General features: G+C 50.6%; 1 protein-coding gene across 1 annotated transcript in view; it reads right to left on the reverse strand.

The window, feature by feature from the left end:
• Window positions 1-20,807, reverse strand: part of LOC140458840 (nectin-1-like) — a 60,617-nt gene that overhangs the window by 9,856 nt on the left and 29,954 nt on the right. The window contains exon 5 of the mRNA XM_072553521.1: window positions 8,893-9,041. Within this exon, the coding sequence (XP_072409622.1) occupies window positions 8,893-9,041 (149 nt within the window). The remainder of the gene's footprint in view (window positions 1-8,892; window positions 9,042-20,807) is intronic.

The raw sequence follows: 20,807 nt of genomic DNA on the forward strand, positions 1-20,807 counted from the left end.
CTATCTCTCCCTTTATCTCTATCTCTCTCTCTATCTCTCCCTCTATCTCTCCCACTGTCTCTATCTCTCCCTCCATCTCTCTCTCTCTATCTGTTCCTCTTCGTCTCCCTCTATCTCTATCTCTCCCTCAATCTCTATCTCTCCCTCTACCTCTCCCTTCATCTTTCCCTCTATCTCTCCCTCGACCTCTCATTTCATCTTTCCCTCTTTCTGTCTCTCTTTCTCTCCCTCTATCACTCCTTCTAACTCTAGTTCTCTCTCAATCTCTATCTCTTCTTCTAACTCTATGTCTGCCTCCACTTCTATCTCTTTCACTATCTCACTCTGTTTCTATCTTTCCTTCTGACTCTCCCTCTATTGCTATCACTCCTTCTACTTCTCCTTCTATCTCTCCTTCTATCTCTATTTCTCCCTTTCCCTCTATCTCTATCCTTATCTCTAACTCTATCTGTCCCGCTATCCTTATCTCTCCCTCTATCTCTCTACCTCTACATGAATCTCTCCTTCTATCTCTCCCTCTATCCCCCTCTCTCTCTCCCTCTACCTGTATCTCTCCTTCTATCTCTAACCCTCCGGCTCCCTCCCTCTCCTATGCGGGGACCATTTATATTAGGGATTGGAATTTGCAATGAACTTCCATAAAATCAGTGAAAATGCAACTAATTCACAATTTAATTCCCAATTGAATTCCTAGCAGGCAGGTAGAACTGTGTGAGTGAAGAGAGGGTCGTATAATGATAGAGTCAGCAGCTTAATAATTCTGTAAACTCAGGATCTAGGTTCAAATCCCACCATAATGGATGGTGACATCTAGTTGAAAGTTAAAAATTAGCCAGAAGGTAACTATTGCTGAAGAAAAAACTCCCATCTGGTTCACTAACGTCTCTCAGGGAAGGAAATCTAGCTTATATGTCACTCAGGACCCACAGTTATGTGGTTCTCTCTGAAATGGCCTGCCTAACCTCAGTGGTGGGAAAGTTGTTGGAGAGAATCCTGAGGGACAGGATGTACATGTATTTGGAAAGGCAAGGACTGATTCGGGATAGTCAACATGGCTTTGTGCGTGGGAAATCATGTCTCACAAACTTGATTGAGTTTTTTGAAGAAGTAACAAAGACGATTGATGAGGGCAGAGCAGTGGATGTGATCTATATGGACTTCAGTAAGGTGTTCGACAAGGTTCCCCATGGGAGACTGGTTAGCAAGGTTAGATCTCATGGAATAGAGGGAGAACTAGCCTTTTGGATACAGAACTGGCTCAAAGGTAGAAGACAGAGGATGGGGGTGGAGGGTTGTTTTTCAGACTGGAGGCCTGTGACTAGTGGAGTGACACAAGGATCGGTGCTGGGCCCTCTACTTTTTGTCATTTACATAAATGATTTGGATGCGAGCATAAGAGGTACAGTTAGTAAGTTTACAGATGACACCAAAATTGGAGGTGTAGTGGACAGCGAAGAGGGTTACCTCAGATTACAACAGGATCTGGACCAGATGGGCCAATGGGCTGAGAAGTGGCAGATGGAGTTTAATTCAGATAAATGCGATGTGCTGCATTTTGGGAAAGCAAATCTTAGCAGGACTTATACACTTAATGGTAAGGTCCTAGGGAGTGTTGCTGAACAAAGAGACCTTGGAGCCGCAGATAGATGGGATAGTGAAGAAGGCGTTTGGTATGCTTTCCTTTATTGGTCAGAGTATTGAGTACAGGAGTTGGGAGGTCATGTTGCGGCTGTACAGGACATTGGTTAGTCCACTGTTGGAATATTGCGTGTAATTCTGGTCTCCTTCCTATCGGAAAGATGTTGTGAAATTTGAAAGGGTTCGGAAAAGATTTACAAGGATGTTGCCAGGGTTGGAGGATTTGAGCTACAGGGAGAGGCTGAACAGGCTGGGGCTGTTTTCCCTGGAGCATCGGAGGCTGAGGGGTGACCTTATAGAGGGGTGACCTTATAGAGGTTTATAACATCATGAGAGGCATGGATAGGGTAAATAGACAAGGTCTTCTCCCTGGGGTCGGGGAGTCCAGAACTAGAGGGGCATAGGTTTAGAGTGAGAGGGGAAAGATATAAAAGAGACCTAAGGGGCAACTTTTTCATGCAGAGGGTGGTACGTGTATGGAATGAGCTGCCAGAGGATGTGGTGGAGGCTGGTAAAATTGCAACAATTAAGAGGCATTTGGATGGGTATATGAATTGGGTGGGTTTGGAGGGATATGGGCCGGGTGCTGGCAGGTGGGACTAGATTGGGTTGGGATATCTGGTTGGCATGGACAGGTTGGACCGAAGGGTCTGTTTCCGTGCTGTACATCTCTATGACTCGATGACTCTATAAAAGAGAAAGCTATTTTCTTTATGGATCTGACAACTGGGAGCAGAAGGATCAGGAGGATGTAACAGACTCATTTGGTCTTTTCTGAATCCTTTGGCTGTTCTCTAAAGGATGTTCCAACGCCCTGCACATGCACAATGGTGATTCTGCAGTGTTGGGTATCTGTGCAGGAACAGCTACATAATATGTCCCTTTCGAAGAGATAGATAGACAGAGAGAGAGAGAGAGAGAGAGAGAGACAGAGAGAGAGAGAGGGAGAGGGTGAGTTGAAATATTCGTTCATTTTATCATGCATTCTTCTCAATACAGAACAACATCTTTTTCCGAATGGAGTATTTTTTGGATAACTGATTATTCGGCTAACTGATTGTTGAGACAACTGATTGTTCAGACAACTGATTGTTCGGATAACTGATTGTTCGGACAACTGATTGTTCAGGTAACTGATCTGATCGTAAGCAAAGGAAGCGTTCTCAAGTGTAAATGGAACTCCATAACACACAGCCCCAGCCAGAAGCACTGACTCGTGTGTTACACCAACCAACTTGATCAAATTGAATCGAAAGACACTCCTGGGCCCCTTTGCTGCAGTATTATGTGGGTTCTCAAACATCTTCCTGGGTTTCTGTCAGTACCTCGGCTCAGAGCCGCAGTGTCTCATTCGTTTGGGTCATTGAGCGAGGTACCCGAGTCTAAAACTGATTATCTTAAATAATTAAACCCAAACTTTGGATTGTAATTAAACCACAAGGGAATAAAAAAGCTGCATACAAGTCTGTAAATATACCTCCTGAAAGGAGAGTGGTCAGAAACATTCTGCTGTGTGTGACAGAGAGAGAAGGAGACAGAGAAAGGGGTAGAGACAATGTGAGAGAGATAGAATGAGGCAGAAAGGCAGGGAAGAAAGAAAAAAATAAATAGTAGATGAAGAGTGGGAGAGAAGTTGCTGAGTTCAATGGTGGTCAGTCTGTCTCAGAAAGAGAGTCTCTGCAGATAGTGACAGAATCTGGCTTCCGAAATCAAATGTCCGGACCTTAAAATCTTGTTCGGACAATCGGAAATTCAGATCATGAAATGTTTGGATAACCGGGGTTGTTCTGTGTACACAATTCACAAGGCAGGAGGGTGTCCCAGTTTCCTCCCACAGTCCAAAGATGTGCAGGTCAGGTGAATTGGCCATGCTAAATTGCCCGTAGTGTTAGGTCAGGGGTAAATGTAGATGTAGGGGTATGGGTGGGTTACGCTTCGGCGGGGCGGTGTGGACTTGTTGGGCCGAAGGGCCTGTTTCCACACTGTAAGTAATCTAATCTAATCTAATCTAATCTACTCCCCACTTGCCCCTGGATGGGGGCAGCTTCAACAACACTCCAGAAACTCGACACCATCCAGGGACAAAGCAGCCCCCACACCCACAAACAGCCCCTCACTCACCCACCGACCCTCAGTAACAGCAGTGTGTACCATGCCCTCCCTCCCCGCACCGACGCTCAGTAACTGCAGTGTGTACCATCCCCTCCCTCCCCCACCGACCCTCAGTAACTGCAGTGTGTACCATCCCCTCCCTCCCCCCACCGACCCTCAGTAACAGCAGTGTGTACCATCCCCTCCCTCCCCCACCGACCCTCAGTAACAGCAGTGTGTACCATCCCCTCCCCCCCACCGACCCTCAGTAACAGCAGTGTGTACCATCCCCTCCCCCCCCACCCACCGACCCTCAGTAACAGCAGTGTGTACCATCCCCTCCCTCCCCCCCACCGACCCTCAGTAACAGCAGTGTGTACCATCCCCTCCCTCCCCCCCACCGACCCTCAGTAACTGCAGTGTGTACCATCCCCTCCCCCCCACCGACCCTCAGTAACTGCAGTGTGTACCATCCCCTCCCTCCCCCCACCGACCCTCAGTAACTGCAGTGTGTACCATCCCCTCCCCCCCACCGACCCTCAGTAACAGCAGTGTGTACCATCCCCTCCCTCCCCCCACTGACCCTCAGTAACTGCAGTGTGTACCATCCCCTCCCTCCCCCCCACCGACCCTCAGTAACTGCAGTGTGTACCATCCCCTCCCTCCCCCCCACCGACCCTCAGTAACTGCAGTGTGTACCATCCCCTCCCTCCCCCCCACCGACCCTCAGTAACTGCAGTGTGTACCATCCCCTCCCTCCCCCACCGACCCTCAGTAACAGCAGTGTGTACCATCCCCTCCCTCCCCCAACCGACGCTCAGTAACAGCAGTGTGTACCATCCCCTCCCTCCCCCACCGACCCTCAGTAACAGCAGTGTGTACCATCCCCTCCCTCCCCCACCGACCCTCAGTAACAGCAGTGTGTACCATCCACTCCCTCCCCCCCCACTGACCCTCAGTAACAGCAGTGTGTACCATCCCCTCCCTCTCCCCACCGACCCTTAGTAACAGCAGTGTGTACCATTCCCTCCCTCTCCCACCGACGCTCAGTAATAGCAGTGTGTACCATCCCCTCCCTCCCCCCCACCAATGCTCAGTAACAACAGTGTGTACCATCCCCTCCCTCCCCCCCACCGACCCTCAGTAACAGCAGTGTGTACCATCCCCTCCCTCTCCCACTGACCCTCAGGAACAGCAGTGTGTACCATCCCCTCCCTCCCCCCACCCTCAGTAACAGCAGTGTGTACCATCCCCTCCCTCTCCCACCGACCCTCAGTAACAGCAGTGTGTACCATCCCCTCCCTCCCCCCACCGACGCTCAGTAACAGCAGTGTGTACCATCCCCTCCCTCCCCCACCGACGTTCAGTAACAGCAGTGTGTACCATCCCCTCCCTCCCCCCACCGACCCTCAGTAACAGCAGTGTGTACCATCCCCTCCCTCCCCCCACCGACCCTCAGTAACTGCAGTGTGTACCATCCCCTCCCCCACCGGCCCTCAGTAACAGCAGTGTGTACCATCCCCTCCCTCCCCCCACCGACCCTCAGTAACAGCAGTGTGTACCATCCCCTCCCTCCCCCCACCGACCCTCAGTAACAGCAGTGTGTACCATCCCCTCCCTCCCCCCACCGACCCTCAGTAACAGCAGTGTGTACCATCCCCTCCCTCCCCCCACCGACCCTCAGTAACTGCAGTGTGTACCATCCCCTCCCTCCCCCCCCGACCCTCAGTAACTGCAGTGTGTACCATCCCCTCCCTCCCCCCCCACCGACCCTCAGTAACAGCAGTGTGTACCATCCCGTCCCTCCCCCCACCGACCCTCAGTAACAGCAGTGTGTACCATCCCCTCCCTCCCCCCACCGACCCTCAGTAACTGCAGTGTGTATCATCCCCTCCCTCCCCCCCACCGACGCTCAGTAACAGCAGTGTGTACCATCCCATCCCTCCCCCCCACCGACCCTCAGTAACAGCAGTGTGTACCATCCCCTCCCCCCACCGACCCTCAGTAACAGCAGTGTGTACCATCCCCTTCCTCCCCCCACCGACCCTCAGTAACAGCAGTGTGTACCATCCCCTCCCCCCACCGACCCTCAGTAACAGCAGTGTGTACCATCCCCTTCCTCCCCCCACCGACCCGCAGTAACAGCAGTGTGTACCATCCCCTCCCCCAACCGACCCTCAGTAACAGCAGTGTGTACCATCCCCTCCCTCCCCCCACCGACCCTCAGTAACTGCAGTGTGTACCATCCCCTCCCTCCCCCCCACCGACCCTCAGTAACAGCAGTGTGTACCATCCCATCCCTCCCCCCCACCGACCCTCAGTAACAGCAGTGTGTACCATCCCCTCCCTCCCCCCCACCGACCCTCAGTAACAGCAGTGTGTACCATCCCATCCCTCCCCCCCACTGACCCTCAGTAACTGCAGTGTGTACCATCCCCTCCCTCCCCCCACCGACCCTCAGTAACTGCAGTGTGTACCATCCCCTCCCTCCCCCCCACCGACCCTCAGTAACTGCAGTGTGTACCATCCCCTCCCTCCCCCCACCGACCCTCAGTAACAGCAGTGTGTACCATCCCCTCCCTCCCCCCCACCGACCCTCAGTAACAGCAGTGTGTACCATCCCATCCCTCCCCCCCACTGACCCTCAGTAACTGCAGTGTGTACCATCCCCTCCCTCCCCCCACCGACCCTCAGTAACAGCAGTGTGTACCATCCCCTCCCTCCCCCCACCGACCCTCAGTAACTGCAGTGTGTACCAGCTACAAGATGCTCTGCAGAAACTCACCAAAGACCTTCAGGCAGCACCTTCCAAACCCGTGACCTCTACCAGTCACACAAGGGCAGGAGATGTATGGGAACAGCTCTCCCTCCAGGTTCCAACAGCCAATGTATCGCTGTTCCGTCGTTCTCGCTGCTCCAACAGCCTGGATGTGAGCATGTCCCCATGACTTGTCCAGCAATCATACAGACAGCCAACCAACCCTCACCTTCTCCAGGAATACATAGGGAAGGGGAATAAATGCTGGGTCATAAAGATGCATCAACATTCATGTGAACAGAAAGACATAGCTTCTTCAGACTGGCCAGGAGGTTCCAAAGCAACTGAAACAGCCACAGCAAGACACCCCCCTCAGAGAAAATTCAGGAGAAATACGAAACTGTGAAACAAGCCTTTATGTCACACCCTTCATGATCTTATTGACAACGCAGGGTGACATAAAATGAAATGAAGGACAAGGGAGGGCGATGGTAGGGGGTTGTTTTTCAGACTAGAGGCCTGTGACCAGTGGAGTGCCACAAGGATCGGTGCTGGGTCCTCTACTTTCCATCATTTATACAAAGGATTTGGATGTGAACATGGGAGGAATGGTTAGTAAGTTTGCAGATGACACCAAAATTGGAGGTGTAGTGGACAGCGAAGAAGGTTACCTCAGAGTACAACGGGAGTTTGGTCAGATGGGCCAATGGGCTGAGGAGTGGCAGATGGAGATTAACTTACATAAGTGCAGGGTGTTGTATTTTGAAAAGGCAGATCAGGGCAGGACTTGTACATTTAATGAGAAGGTCCTGGGGAGTGTTGCTGAACACAGACACCTTAGAGTGCAGGTTCATAACTCCTTGAAAATGGAGTCTCAGGTCGATAGGATAGTGAAGAAGGCGTTTGGTGTGCTTTCCTTTATTGGTCAGAGCATTGGACATTAGACGTTGGGAGGTCATGTTGCGACTGTACAGGACATTGGTTAGGCCACTGTTGGAATATCGCGTGCAATTCTGGTCTCCCTGATACAGGAAGGATGTTGTGAAACTTGAAAGGGTTCAGAAAAGATTTACAAGGATGTTGCCAGGGTTGGAGGGTTTGAGCTACAGGTAGAGGCTGAACAGGCTGGGGCTGTTTTCCCTGGAGCGTCAGAGGCTGAGGGGTGACCTTATAGAGGTTTATAAAATCATGAGGGGCATGGATAGGGTAAATAGACAAAGTCTTTTCCCTGGTGTGGGGGAGTCCAGAACTAGAGGGGCATAGGTTTAGGGTGAGGGGGGAAAGATATAAAAGAGACCTAAGGGACAATTTTTTCACACAGAGGGTGGTACGTGTATGGAATGAGCTGCCAGAGGATGTGGTGGAGGCTGGTACAATGACAACATTTAAGAGGCATCTGGATGGGGACATGAATAGGAAGGGTTTGGAGGGATATGGGCCAAGTGCTGGCAAATGGGACTATATTAGGTTAGGATATCTGGGTCAGCATGGACAGGTTGGACCGAAGGGTCTGTTTCCATGCTGAACATCTCTCAGACTCTGTGAACAGCCCAGTATTATTCGGCATGGTGAGGGTTAATGTCACAGGGTGAAGGATCACTGAGAGAAGTGTGTGCACCTGCCAGAGGGATATCGGAGAGACGGAAATGGAAGACACAAAGAATAACCTTTCTCCCCAGCTTTGATAAACAAATGAGGGAAACAGGAGACCCTGAGTCTGGATGTGTTTGAGATAAACCACAGTTAGGTCACGGGGAGTCACCGCACAGTTTCAGGTCATAACTCAAAGCCCTGTCAGTGCAAGTCCATAAACCTTTTTAACAGAAGTCCCGGACACTCACTGGGATAACTTTCGATCAAATTCCACAGGTCAGTGGTCAGGTTTGTAGCTTCTAACCCATCAGGTTACTAAATGCCACTTAGTGACAGCTAATTAGACAGTGAAGTCTTTAATCCACAGTGTAATCCTGTGGGAAAATACAGTCACTTTCAAATGCTTTCAACTTGGACAGATTTACCTTCAAATACATGTGTCTGCTGAACTGTAGTAAGGTTATATTTTGGAAGTTGTTTGGTCTCCTGAACAGTCAGATTTAAAGATTGACTGGTTAGTGATAGATCAGTTACCCTCTGGGAACGGGGGCGGGTGTTTGTGAATAAAAGTCACCGCTATTTAGTGACTCAGCTTTGAGCTATTCCCCGCAGTCATGTGAACAGACCACAGCTACCTGGGACCCACCCTGCTAAGTGTCAGACGCTGGATTTTTTCACTCTGTTCTCTCCACCTTTTGGCCAAAATGCGCCAACCTCTTTGATTGGTCTATTCTCACTGTTGACCACCCCCCTTTTGGTGATGCAGAATGAAAGCCCAGTGATACGCTCCGAGAGACTGCGGTGCGGTGTACCTGTATCGCTCGGTCTCAGCAAAACCTCCAATCGGCCCACTCCTGTCCCAATTACGTTGCTAGCTTCACACGTCCAGTTGCCATTTGCCTGAGCGCTCATTTCCCCAATGAAGACCACTCCACCTTTGAGCACCGCTCCTTCTGGTAACCTTGTGAATTACAAAGGAAGATAATCACAGTGAATCCACATTTAAAGTCACAGGGACACACAGACCCTTCGGCCCAACCCGTCCATGCCAACCCAGACATCCTAATCTCATCTCGTCCCACTTGCCAACACTTGACCCATATCCCTCCAAACCCTTCCTATTCATGTCCCCATCCAGATGCCTTTTAAATGTTGCAATTGTACCAGCCTCCACCACTTCCTCTGGCAGCTCATTCCATACACGTACCACCCTCTGGGTGAAAACGTTACCCCTTAGGTCCCTTTTATATCTTTCCCCTCTCAACCTAAACTTATGCCCCTCTAATTCTGGACTCACCCCCCCCCAGGGAATAGACTTTGTCTATTTATCCTGTCCATGCCCCTGATGATTTTATAAGCCTCTATAAGGTCACCCCTCAGCCTCCGACGCTCCAGAGAAAACACCCCCAGCTGATTCAGCCTCTCCCTGTAGCTCCAACCCCCCCAACACCCTTGTAAATCTTTTATGAACCCTTTCAGGTTTCACATCTTTTCGGTCGGAGGGAGACCCGAGTTGAATGTTGTATTCCAAAAGTGGCCTCACCAATGTCCTATACAGCCACAATGTGGCCTCCCAACTCCTGTTAGAATTTTGAAGAATGAAGGGAAATCTTCCAGAAACATATAAAATGATGAAGGGAGTGGATAAGGTCGAAGCAGGGAGGATGTTTCCACTGGTAGGTGAATCTAGAACCCGTGGGGCATAGACTCAAACTCAGAGGGAGGAGGTGGGAGCCGACTGAGTTCAGGAGGATCTGCTTCACCCAGAGGGTTGTCAATCTGTGGGATTCCCCGCCCAGGGAAGCAGCTGGAGCCACCTCATTGGCTGGTTTCTCGGTCAAGATAAATAGATGTTTGGAACAGGGAAGGAATGAAGGGTTTAGGGTGAGAGCGCGGGCAGGGAAACGGAGGAGGAGAAAGTGAGGACGGCAGATTCTGGAGGTCAAAGTGTGGTGCTGGAAAAGCACAGCAGGTCAGGCAGCGTCCAAGGAGCTGGAGAATCGACTTTTCCTGATGAAGGGCTTTTTCCGAAACGTCGATATTCCTGCTCCTCGGATGTTGTCTGGCCTGCTGCGCTTTTCGAACACCATTCTAATCTTGACTCTAATCTCCAGAATCTGTGGTCCTCGCTTTCGCCCGTCAGGAATACGGAGCTCAGTCCATGAAAAGATCAGAGCTAAAAAAGTGTTGCTGGAAAAGCGCAGCAGGTCAGGCAGCATCCGAGGAGCAGGAGAGTCGACGTTTCGGGCATGAGCCCTTCTTCAGGAATGAGGAAAGTGTGTCCAGCAGGCTAAGATAAAAGGTAGGGAGGAGGGACTTGGGGGAGGGGCGTTGGGAATGCGATAGGTGGAGGGAGGTCAAGGTGAGGGTGATAGGCTGGAGTGGGGGTGGGGGCGGAGCAGTCAGGAAGAAGATTGCAGGTTAGGAAGGCAGTGCTGAGTTCGAGGGTTGGGACTGAGACAAGGTGGGGAGAGGGGAAATGGGGAAACTGGAGAAATCTGAGTTCATCCCTTGTGGTTGGAGGGTTCCTAGGCGGAAGATGAGGCACTCTTCCTCCAACCGTCGTGTTGCTATGGTCTGGCGATGGAGGAGTCCAAGGACCTGCATGTCCTTGGTGGAGTGGGAGGGGGAATTGAAGTGTTGAGCCACGGGGTGGTTGGGTTGGTTGGTCCGGGTGTCCCAGAGGTGTTCTCTGAAGCGTTCCACAAGTAAGCGGCCTGTTTCCCCAATATAGAGGAGGCCACATCGGGTGCAGCGGATGCAATAAATGATGTGTGTGGAGGTGCAGGTGAATTTGTGGCGGATATGGAAGGATCCATTGGGGCCTTGGAGGGAAGTAAAGGGGGAGGTGTGGGTGCAAGTTTTGCATTTCTTGCGGTTGCAGGGGAAGGTGCCGGGAGTGGAGGTTGGGTTGGTGGGGGGTGTGGACCTGACAAGGGAGTCACGGAGGGAGTGGTCTTTCCAGAACGCTGATAGGGGAGGGGAGGGAAATATATCCTTGGTGGAGGGGTCTGTTTGGAGGTGGCGGAAATGACGGCGGATGATATGTTGGACATAGAGGTTGGTGGGGTGGTAGGTGAGGACCAGTGGGGTTCTGTCCTGGTGGCGGTTGGAGGGGTGGGGCTCAAGGGCGGAGGAGCAGGAAGTGGAGGAGATGCGGTGGAGGGCATCGTCGATCATGTCTGAGGGGAAATTGCAGTCCTTGAAGAAGGAGGCCATCTGGGTTGTACGGTATTGGAATTGGTCTTCCTGGGAGCAGATGCGGCGGAGACGAAGGAATTGGGAATATGGGATGGCGTTTTTACAGGGGGCAGGGTGGGAGGAGGCGTAATCTAGGGAGCTGTGGGAGTCGGTCGGTTTATAGTAAATGTCCGTGTCGATTTGGTCGCCCGAGATAGAAATGGAGAGGTCTAGGAAGGGGAGGGAGGAGTCTGAGACAGTCCTGGTAAATTTGAGGTCGGGGTGGAAGGTGTTGGTAAAGTGGATGAACTGTTCAACCTCCTCGTGGGAGCACCCACACCTTGCGCCCACAGCCCCCCCCCCCCCCCCCCCCCCCCCCCCCTCCTCACTTCCCTCCAAGGCCCCAAGGGATCCTTCCATATCCGCCACAAATTCACCTGCACCTCCATACACATCATTTACTGCATCCGCTGCACCCGATGTGGCCTCCTCTACATTGGGGAGACAGGCCGCTTACTTGTGGAACGCTTCAGAGAACACCTCTGGGACACCTGGACCAACCAACCCAACCACCCCGTAGCTCAACACTTCAACTCCCCCTCCCACTCCACCAAGGACATGCAGGTCCTTGGACTCCTCCATCGCCAGACCATAGCAACACGACGGTTGGAGGAAGAGCGCCTCATCTTCCAACTAGGAACCCTCCAACCACAAGGGATGAACTCAGACTTCTCCAGTTTCCTCATTTCCCCTCCCCCTACCTTGTCTCAGTCCCAACCCTCGAACTCAGCACTGCCTTCCTAACCTGCAATCTTCTTCCTGACCTCTCCGCCCCCACCCCCACTCCGGCCTATCACCCTCACCTTGACCTCCTTCCATCTATCGCATTCCCAACGCCCCTCCCCCAAGTCCCTCCTCCCTACCTTTTATCTTAGCCTGCTGGACACACTTTCCTCATTCCTGAAGAAGGGCTCATGCCCGAAACGTCGACTCTCCTGCTCCTTGGATGCTGCCTGACCTGCTGCGCTTTTCCAGCAACACTTTTTCAGCTCTGATCTCCAGCATCTGCAGTCCTCACTTTCTCCATGAAAAGATCAGCCATGATCCTACTGAATGGTGGAACAGTCTCAGTGGGCCACTCCTGCTCCATCTTCTTATGTTCTCCTAGTCAATGCACTGATCGTGCGTGCCAAAAAATCGCCTACACTCCCCTGTCTACCCGTGACTCCACTTTCGAGGAACTGTGAACTCCCAGGTCTACTTATTTAAGGGAAAGTCCGGTATCTCCAAAAACATAGAGTAACTTAAATGTTGGACCCTAGAGAGAGGCCAGCTCTTCAGAGAGATCTGTGGATTCCACCAAATGCCTGATGACACTGTTGAAGAATTCCAGGTCAAGTACCCACTGGGTCTATCACATGGTACGCTGCATCGGCCAATGGCGAAACTCATCCCAGGATTTCTGATGCAGACCTTGGTTCACCAATCCAGCTCTATGTCTGAATCACTGATCGACAGGGGCTGGTTTGAGGAGACAGCAGCCTATTGGGGACCACACCTTTATCTTAGGGCTCAATGGATCAAATGGTAATGGAGACTTTGGGAGTCTGAGCTCAGGATTCCCTGAAACCTGACAGGAAGGTTCAGATGGCAGTTAGGAAGGTAAATACATTGTTAGCATTCATTACGAGAGGGCGAGAATACAAGAACAGGCAGGTACTGCTGAGGCTGGGTAAGGCACTGGTCAGACTGCATTTGGAATATTGTGAGCAGTATTTTGGTCCTCTGTACCTTCACCATTTTGACACAGAGGCTCAGTGGTTAGCACTGCTGTGTCCCAGCATCAAGGACCCAGGTTCGATTCCACCCTCAGACCACTGTCTGTGGGGAGTTTCTATGTTCTCCCCGTGTCTGCCTGGGTTTCCAACAGGTCCTCCGGTTTCCTCCCACAGTCCAAAATGTGCAGGTTAGTGTGGGTTATCCATTGGAAAGTACTCCATAGTGTCCAGGGATGTGCAGGTTAGGGTGGATTGGCCATGGGAAATTGTCCCATAGTGCCCAGGGATGTGCAGGTTAGGGTGGATTGGCCATGGGAAATTGTCCCATAGTGCCCAGGGATGTGCAGGTTAGGGTGGATTGGCCATGGGAAATTGTCCCATAGTGTCCCAGGATGTGCAGGTTAGGGTGGATTGGCCATGGGAAATTGTCCCATAGTGTCCAGGAATGTGCAGGTTAGGGTGGATTGGCCATGGGGAATTGTCCCATAGTGCTCAGGATGTGCAGGTTAGGGTGGATTGGCCATGGGAAATTGTCCCATAGTGCCCAGGGATGTGCAGGTTAGGGTGGGTTGGACATGGGAAATTGTCCCATAGTGCCCAGGGATAGAACATAGAACATAGAACAATACAGCGCAGTACAGGCCCTTCGGCCCTCGATGTTGTGCCGATCCAAGCCCACCTAACCTACACTAGCCCACTATCCTCCATATGCCTATCCAATGCCCGTTTAAATGCCCATAAAGAGGGAGAGTCCACCACTGCTACTGGCAGGGCATTCCATGAACTCACGACTCGCTGAGTGAAGAATCTACCCCCAACATCTGTCCTATACCAACCACCCCTTAATTTAAAGCTATGCCCCCTCGTAATAGCTGACTCCATACGTGGAAAAAGGTTCTCATGGTCAACCCTATCTAAACCCCTAATCATCTTGTACACCTCTATCGAGTCACCCCTAAACCTTCTTTTTTCCAATGAAAACAAACCCAAGTGCCTCAGCCTTTCCTCATACGATCTTCCTACCATACCAGGCAACATCCTGGTAAACCTCTTCTGCACCCGTTCCAGTGCCTCCACATCCTTCCTATAGTATGGCGACCAAAACTGCACACAATACTCCAGATGCGGCCGCACCAGAGTCTTATACAACTTCAACATGACCTCAGGACTCCGGAACTCAATTCCTCTACCAATAAAGCCCAGTACGCCATATGCCTTCTTCACTGCACTATTTACCTGGGTGGCAACTTTCAGAGATCTGTGTACATGGGCACCAAGATCTCTCTGCTCATCCACACTACCCCAAGTATCCGACCATTAGCCAGTACCCCATCTTCTTGTTACTCTTACGAAAGTGATTCACTTCACACTTACCTACATTGAACTCCATTTGCCACCTTTCTGCCCAGCTCTGCAGCTTCTCTATATCCCGCTGTAACCTGACACATCCTTCCTCACTGTCAACAACTCCACCGACTTTCGTATCATCCGCAAACGTGATCACCCAACCTTCTAGCCCCTCCTCCAGGTCATTTATAAAAATGACAAACAGCAATGGTCCCAAAACAGATCCTTGCGGAGCACCGCTAGTAACTGCACTCCAAGATGAACCTTTACCATTAACTACTACCCTCTGTCTTCTTCCAGAGAGCCAATTCCTAATTCAAACCTCCAACTCACCCTCAATGCCATAACAAGGGATTCCAATTCCTTATTAAACCACGGGTCCCTCACACGACCCTTTCCTCCCTGCCTGACAGGTACATACTTATCAAGGACAATCAATAGTTGCTCCTTGAACAAGCTCCACATATCAATTACGCCCTTCCCTTGAAGCCTACTTTTCCAGCCACGCATCCTAAGTCGTGCCTCACCGCATCATAATTTCCCTGTCCCCAGCTATAACTCTTGCCCTGCAGTTCACACTTATCCCTCTCCATCACTAGAGTAAAAGTCACCAAATTGTGGTCACTGTCCCCAAAGTGCTCACCTACCTCTAATTCTCTCACCTGGCCTGGTTCGTTACCTAGAACCAAATCCAGTATGGCCTCACCTCTTGTTGGCCTGTCTACATATTGTGTCAGGAAACCCTCCTGCACACATTGGACAAACACCGACCCATCTAACGTACTCGAGCTATAGCTTTCCCAGTCAATATCAGGAAAGTTAAAGTCCCCCCATAACAACCACCCTATAACTTTCACTCTTCTCCTGAATCATCCTCGCAATCCTTTCCTCTACTTCTCTAGGACTATTAGGAGGCCTGTAGAAAACTCCTAACAGGGTGACCTCACCTTTCCTATTTCTAACCTCCGCCCAAACTACCTCAGATGGCGAGTCTTCATCCATTGTCCTTTCCACCGCTGTAATACTATCTTTGACAAGCAATGCCACACCTCCCCCTCTTTTACCCCCACCTCTGACCCTACTAAAACATTAAACCCTGGAACGTGCAACAGCCAATCCTGTCCCTGCTCTACCCATGTCTCCGTAATAGCCACAACATCGAAATCCCAGGTACCAACCCACGCTGCGAGTTCACCTACCTTATTTCGTATACTCCTTGCATTGAAGTATACACACTTCAAGCCACCTTCCTGTTTACAGACACCCTCCTTTGAGATTGATGCATGTTCCTAACCTCCCTAATTCCAGGTCCTGCACCCTAAAGCTACATTCCCATGGTTCCCATGCCCCTGCAGAGTTAGATTAAACCCACCCCCCAAAGAGCACTAGCAAACTTTCCCCCAAGGATACTGGTGCCCCTCAGGTTCAGATGTAGACCATCCTGTTTATAGAGGTCCCACCTTCCCCAGAACGAACCCCAGTTATCCAAATACCGGAATCCCACCCTCCTGCACCATCCCTGTAGCCACACATTTAACTGTTCTCTCTCCCTATTCCTCGACTCTCTATCACGTGGCACGGGTAACAAACCAGAGACAACAACTCTGTTTGTTCTAACTCTGAGCTTCCAACCTACTCCCTAAAAGCCTGCCTAATATCCTCAGCCCTCCTCCTACCTATGTCGTTGGTGCCAACGTGGACCACGACCTGGGGCTGCTCCCCCTCCCCCTTAAGGACCCGGAAAACACGATCAGAGACATCACGTACCCTTGCACCTGGGAGGCAACATACCAAACGTGAGTCTCTCTCGTTCCCACAAAACCGCCTATCTGTGCCCCAAACTATCAAGTCCCCAATAACTATTGCTCTGCTCTTCTCCACCCTTCCCTTCTGAGTAGCGGGGACAGGCTCCGTGCCAGAGGCCTGAGCCCCGTTACTTACCCCTGGTAAGTCCCCCTCCCCCACAAGTATCCAAAACGGTATACTTGTTCTTGAGGGGAACGGCCGCAGGGGGTCCCTGCACTGGCTGCTTCCTCCCAGTCCCCCTCACTGTCACCCATCTGTCTGTAATCTTTGGAGTTACTACTCCCCTAAAGCTCCGATCTATGACCCCCTCTGCCTCCCGAATGATCCTAAGTTCATCCCACTCCAGTTCCAGTTCCCTAACACGGTCTTGGAGGAGCTGGAGATGGATCACTTCCTGCAAGTGTAATCAGCAGGGACGAGTATGGCATCCCTCACCTCAAACATGTTGCAAGAGGAACATTGCACTGCCTTCACTGCCATCCCTCTAAAAGTAACCTTTAAAATAAAACTAGGTCTCAACAATAGAACAAGCAAAATGCAGCACTTACCTACTTACCCGACGGGTCTTATTATTAGGTTAGAGGAAGAGGGTGGGTGGGAGGCACTACCTCTGTAGTGCCTCGGGTTCCTCTCCTGCACGCTTTTATAGGAACAAAAACCTACCCAGGTCAGCTTGGGCTACACCAGCTTCCGGGTCCGCACCGCGCTTTTATATAAAAAAAATCTTTCAAATTTAAACCATTAAACAAATGTCACTGAGCCTTCAAACAGCCACTGCCAAACAGCCCCTACCTGCTCCACTGAGAGAGTGCAGGTCAGGGTGGGTTGGCCATGGAAATTGTCCCATAGTGTCCAGGGATGTGCAGGTTAGGGTGTGTTGGACATGGGGAATTGTCCCATAGTGCCCAGGGATAGAACATAGAACATAGAACAATACAGCGCAGTACAGGCCCTTCGGCCCTCGATGTTGCGCCGATCCAAGCCCACCTAACCTACACAAGCCCACTATCCTCCATATGCCTATCCAATGCCCGTTTAAATACCCATAAAGAGGGAGAGTCCCCCACTGCTACTGGCAGGGCATTCCATGAACTCACAACTCGCTGAGTAAAGAATCTACCCCTAACATCTGTCCTATACCTACCACCCCTTAATTTAAAGCTATGCCCCCTCGTAATAGTTGACTCCATACGTGGAAAAAGATTCTCATGGTCAACACTATCAAAACCCCTAATCATCTTGTACACCTCTATCAAGTCACCCCCAAACCTTCTTTTCTCCAATGAAAACAGCCCCAAGTGCCTCAGCCTTTCCTCATACGATCTTCCTACCATACCAGGCAACATCCTGGTAAACCTCCTCTGCACCCGTTCCAGTGCCTCCACATCCTTCCTATAGTATGGTGACCAAAACTGCACACAATACTCCAGATGCAGCCGCACCAGAGTCTTATACAACTGCAACATGACCTCAGGACTCCGGAACTCAATTCCTCGACCAATAAAAGCCAGTACTTCTTCACCGCACTATTTACCTGGGTGGCAACTTTCAGAGAGCTGTGTACATGGACACCAAGATCTCTCTGCTCATCCACACTACCAAGTATCCGACCATTAGCCAGGACCCCATCTTCTTGTTACTCTTACGAAAGTGATTCACTTCACACTTACCTACATTGAACTCCATTTGCCACCTTTCTGCCCAGCTCTGCAGCTTATCGATATCCTGCTGTAACCTGCCACATCCTTCCTCACTGTCAACAACTCCACCGACTTTCGTATCATCCGCAAACTTGCTCACCCAACCTTCTAGCCCCTCCTCCAGGTCATTTATAAAAATGACAAACAGCAATGGTCCCAAAACAGATCCTTGCGGAACACCGCTAGTAACTGCACTCCAAGATGAACCTTTACCATGAACTACTACCCTCTGTCTTCTTCCAGACAGCCAATTCCTAATCCAAACCTCCAACTCACCCTCAAAGCCATACCTCTGTATTTATTGCAGTAGACTACCATGGGGAACCTTACTAAAACCCATATACACCACATCTACTGCTTTACCCCCGTCCACCTCCTTGGTCACCTTCTCAAAGAATTCAATAAGGTTTGTGAGGCACGACCTGCCCTTCACAAAACCATGCTGACTATCCTTGATCACATTATTCCTATCCAGATGTTCATAAATCCTATCCCTTACAATTCTCTCTAAGACTTTGCCCACAACAGAAGTGAGACTCACCGGCCTATAGTTACTAGGGTTACCCCTACTCCCCTTCTTGAACAAGGGAACCACATTTGCTATCCTCCAGTCTTCTGGCACTATTCCTGTAGACAACGAGGACATAAAAATCAAGGCCAATGGCTCTGCAATCTCCTCCCTTGCTTCCCAGAGAATCCTAGGATAAATGCCATCAGGCCCAGGGGACTTATCTATTTTCACCCTTTCCAGAATTTCCAACACCTCTTCCTTACATACCTCAAAGCCATCCATTCTAATTAATTGTGACTCAGTATTCACATCGGCAACAATGTCCTGTTCCTGAGTGAATACTGATGAAAAGTATTCATTCAGTGTCTCCCCAATCTCTTCAGCCTCCACACGCAACTTCCCATTACTATCCTTGACTAGACCTATTCCTACCCTAGTCATTCTTTTATTCCTGACATACCTATAGAAAGCCTTTGGGTTTTCCCTAATCCTACCAACTAAGGACTTTTCATGTTCCCTCCTTGCTGCTCTTAGCTGTCTCTTCAGATCCTTCCTGGCTATCTTATAACTCTCAATCGTCCCAATTGAACCTTCACGCCTCATCTTTACATAGGCCGCCCTCTTCCCTTTAACAAGGGATTCCAATTCCTTATTCAACCACGGCTCCCTCACACGACCCTTTCCTCCCTGCCTGACAGGTACATACTTATCAAGGACACTCAATAGTTGCTCCTTGAACAAGCTCCACATATCAATTACGCCCTTCCCTTGAAGCCTACTTTTTCAAGCCACGCATACTAAGTTGTGCCTCACTGCATCATAATTTCCCTGCCCCCAGTATTAACTGTTGCCCTGCAGCGCACACTTATCCCTCTCCATCACAAGATTAAAAGTCACCGAGTTGTGGTCACTGTCCCCAAAGTGCTCACCTACCTCTAATTCTATCACCTGGCCTGGTTCATTACCTGGAACCAAATCCAGTATGGCCTCACCTCTTGTTGGCCTCTACATATTGTGTCAGGAAACACTCCTGCATACATTGGACAAACACCGACCCATCTAACGTACTCGAGCTATAGCTTTCCCAGTCAATATCAGGAAAGTTAAAGTCCCCCCATAACAACCACCCTATTACTTTCACTCTTCTCCTGAATCATCCTCACAATCCTTTCATCTCCGTCTCTCAGACGATTAGGAGGCCTGTAGAAAACTCCTAACAGGGTGACCTCACCTTTCCTATTCCTAACCTCAGCCCAAACTACCTCAGATGATGAGTCTTCATCCATCGTCCTTTCCACCGCTGTAATACTATCTTTGACAAGCAATGCCACCTCCCCCTCTTTTACCCCCACCTCTGACCCTACTAAAACATTTAAACCCTGGAACCTGCAACAGCCATTCCTGTCCCTGTTCTACCCATGTCTCCATAATAGCCACAACAATCGAAATCCCAGGTACCAACCCACGCTGTAAGTTGATCTACCTTATTTCGTATACTCCTTGCATTGAAGTATACACACTTCAAGCCACTTTCCTATTTACAGGCACCCTCCTTTGAGATTGATGCCATGTTCCTAACCTCCCTACATTCCAGGTCCTGCACCCTAAAGCTACAGTCTAGGTTCCCATGCCCCTGCAGAGTTAGATTAAACCCCCCCCCAAAGAGCACTAGCAAACTTCCCCCCAAGGATACTAGTGCCCCTCAGGTTCAGATGTAGACCATCCTGTTTATAGAGGTCCCACCTTCCCCAGAAAGAACCCCAGTTGTCCAGATATCGGAATCCCACCCTCCTGCACCATCCCTGTAGCCACACATTTAACTGCTCTCTCTCCCTATTCCTCGACTCTCTATCACGTGGCACGGGTAACAAACCAGAGACAACAACTCTGTTTGTTCTAACTCTGAGCTTCCAACCTAGCTCCCTGAAAGCCTGCCTAACATCCTCACCCCTCTTCCTACCTATGTCGTTGGTGCCAATGTGGACCACGACTTTGGGGTGCTCCAACTCCCCCTTAAGGACCCGGAAAACACAATCAGATACGTCACATACCCTTGCTCCTGGGAGGCAACATACCAAACGTGAGTCTCTCTCGCACCCACAAAACCGCCTATCTGTGCCCCGAACTATCGAGTCCCCAATAACTATTGCTCTGCTCTTCTCCACCCTTCCCTTCTGAGTAACGGGGACAGGCTCCGTGCCAGAGGCCTGAACCTCGTTGCTTACCCCTGGTAAGTCCCCCTCCCCCACAGGTATCCAAAACGGTATACTTGTTCTTGAGGGGAACGGCCGCAAGGGGTCCCTGCACTGGCTGCTTCCTCCCAGTCCCCCTCACTGTCACCCATCTGTCTGCAATCTTTGGAGTTACTACTTCCCTAAAGCTCCGATCTATGACCCCCTCTGCCT

This window comes from Chiloscyllium punctatum, chromosome 34, assembly GCF_047496795.1.
Source record: "Chiloscyllium punctatum isolate Juve2018m chromosome 34, sChiPun1.3, whole genome shotgun sequence".
Taxonomy (NCBI): Eukaryota; Metazoa; Chordata; class Chondrichthyes; order Orectolobiformes; family Hemiscylliidae; genus Chiloscyllium; species Chiloscyllium punctatum.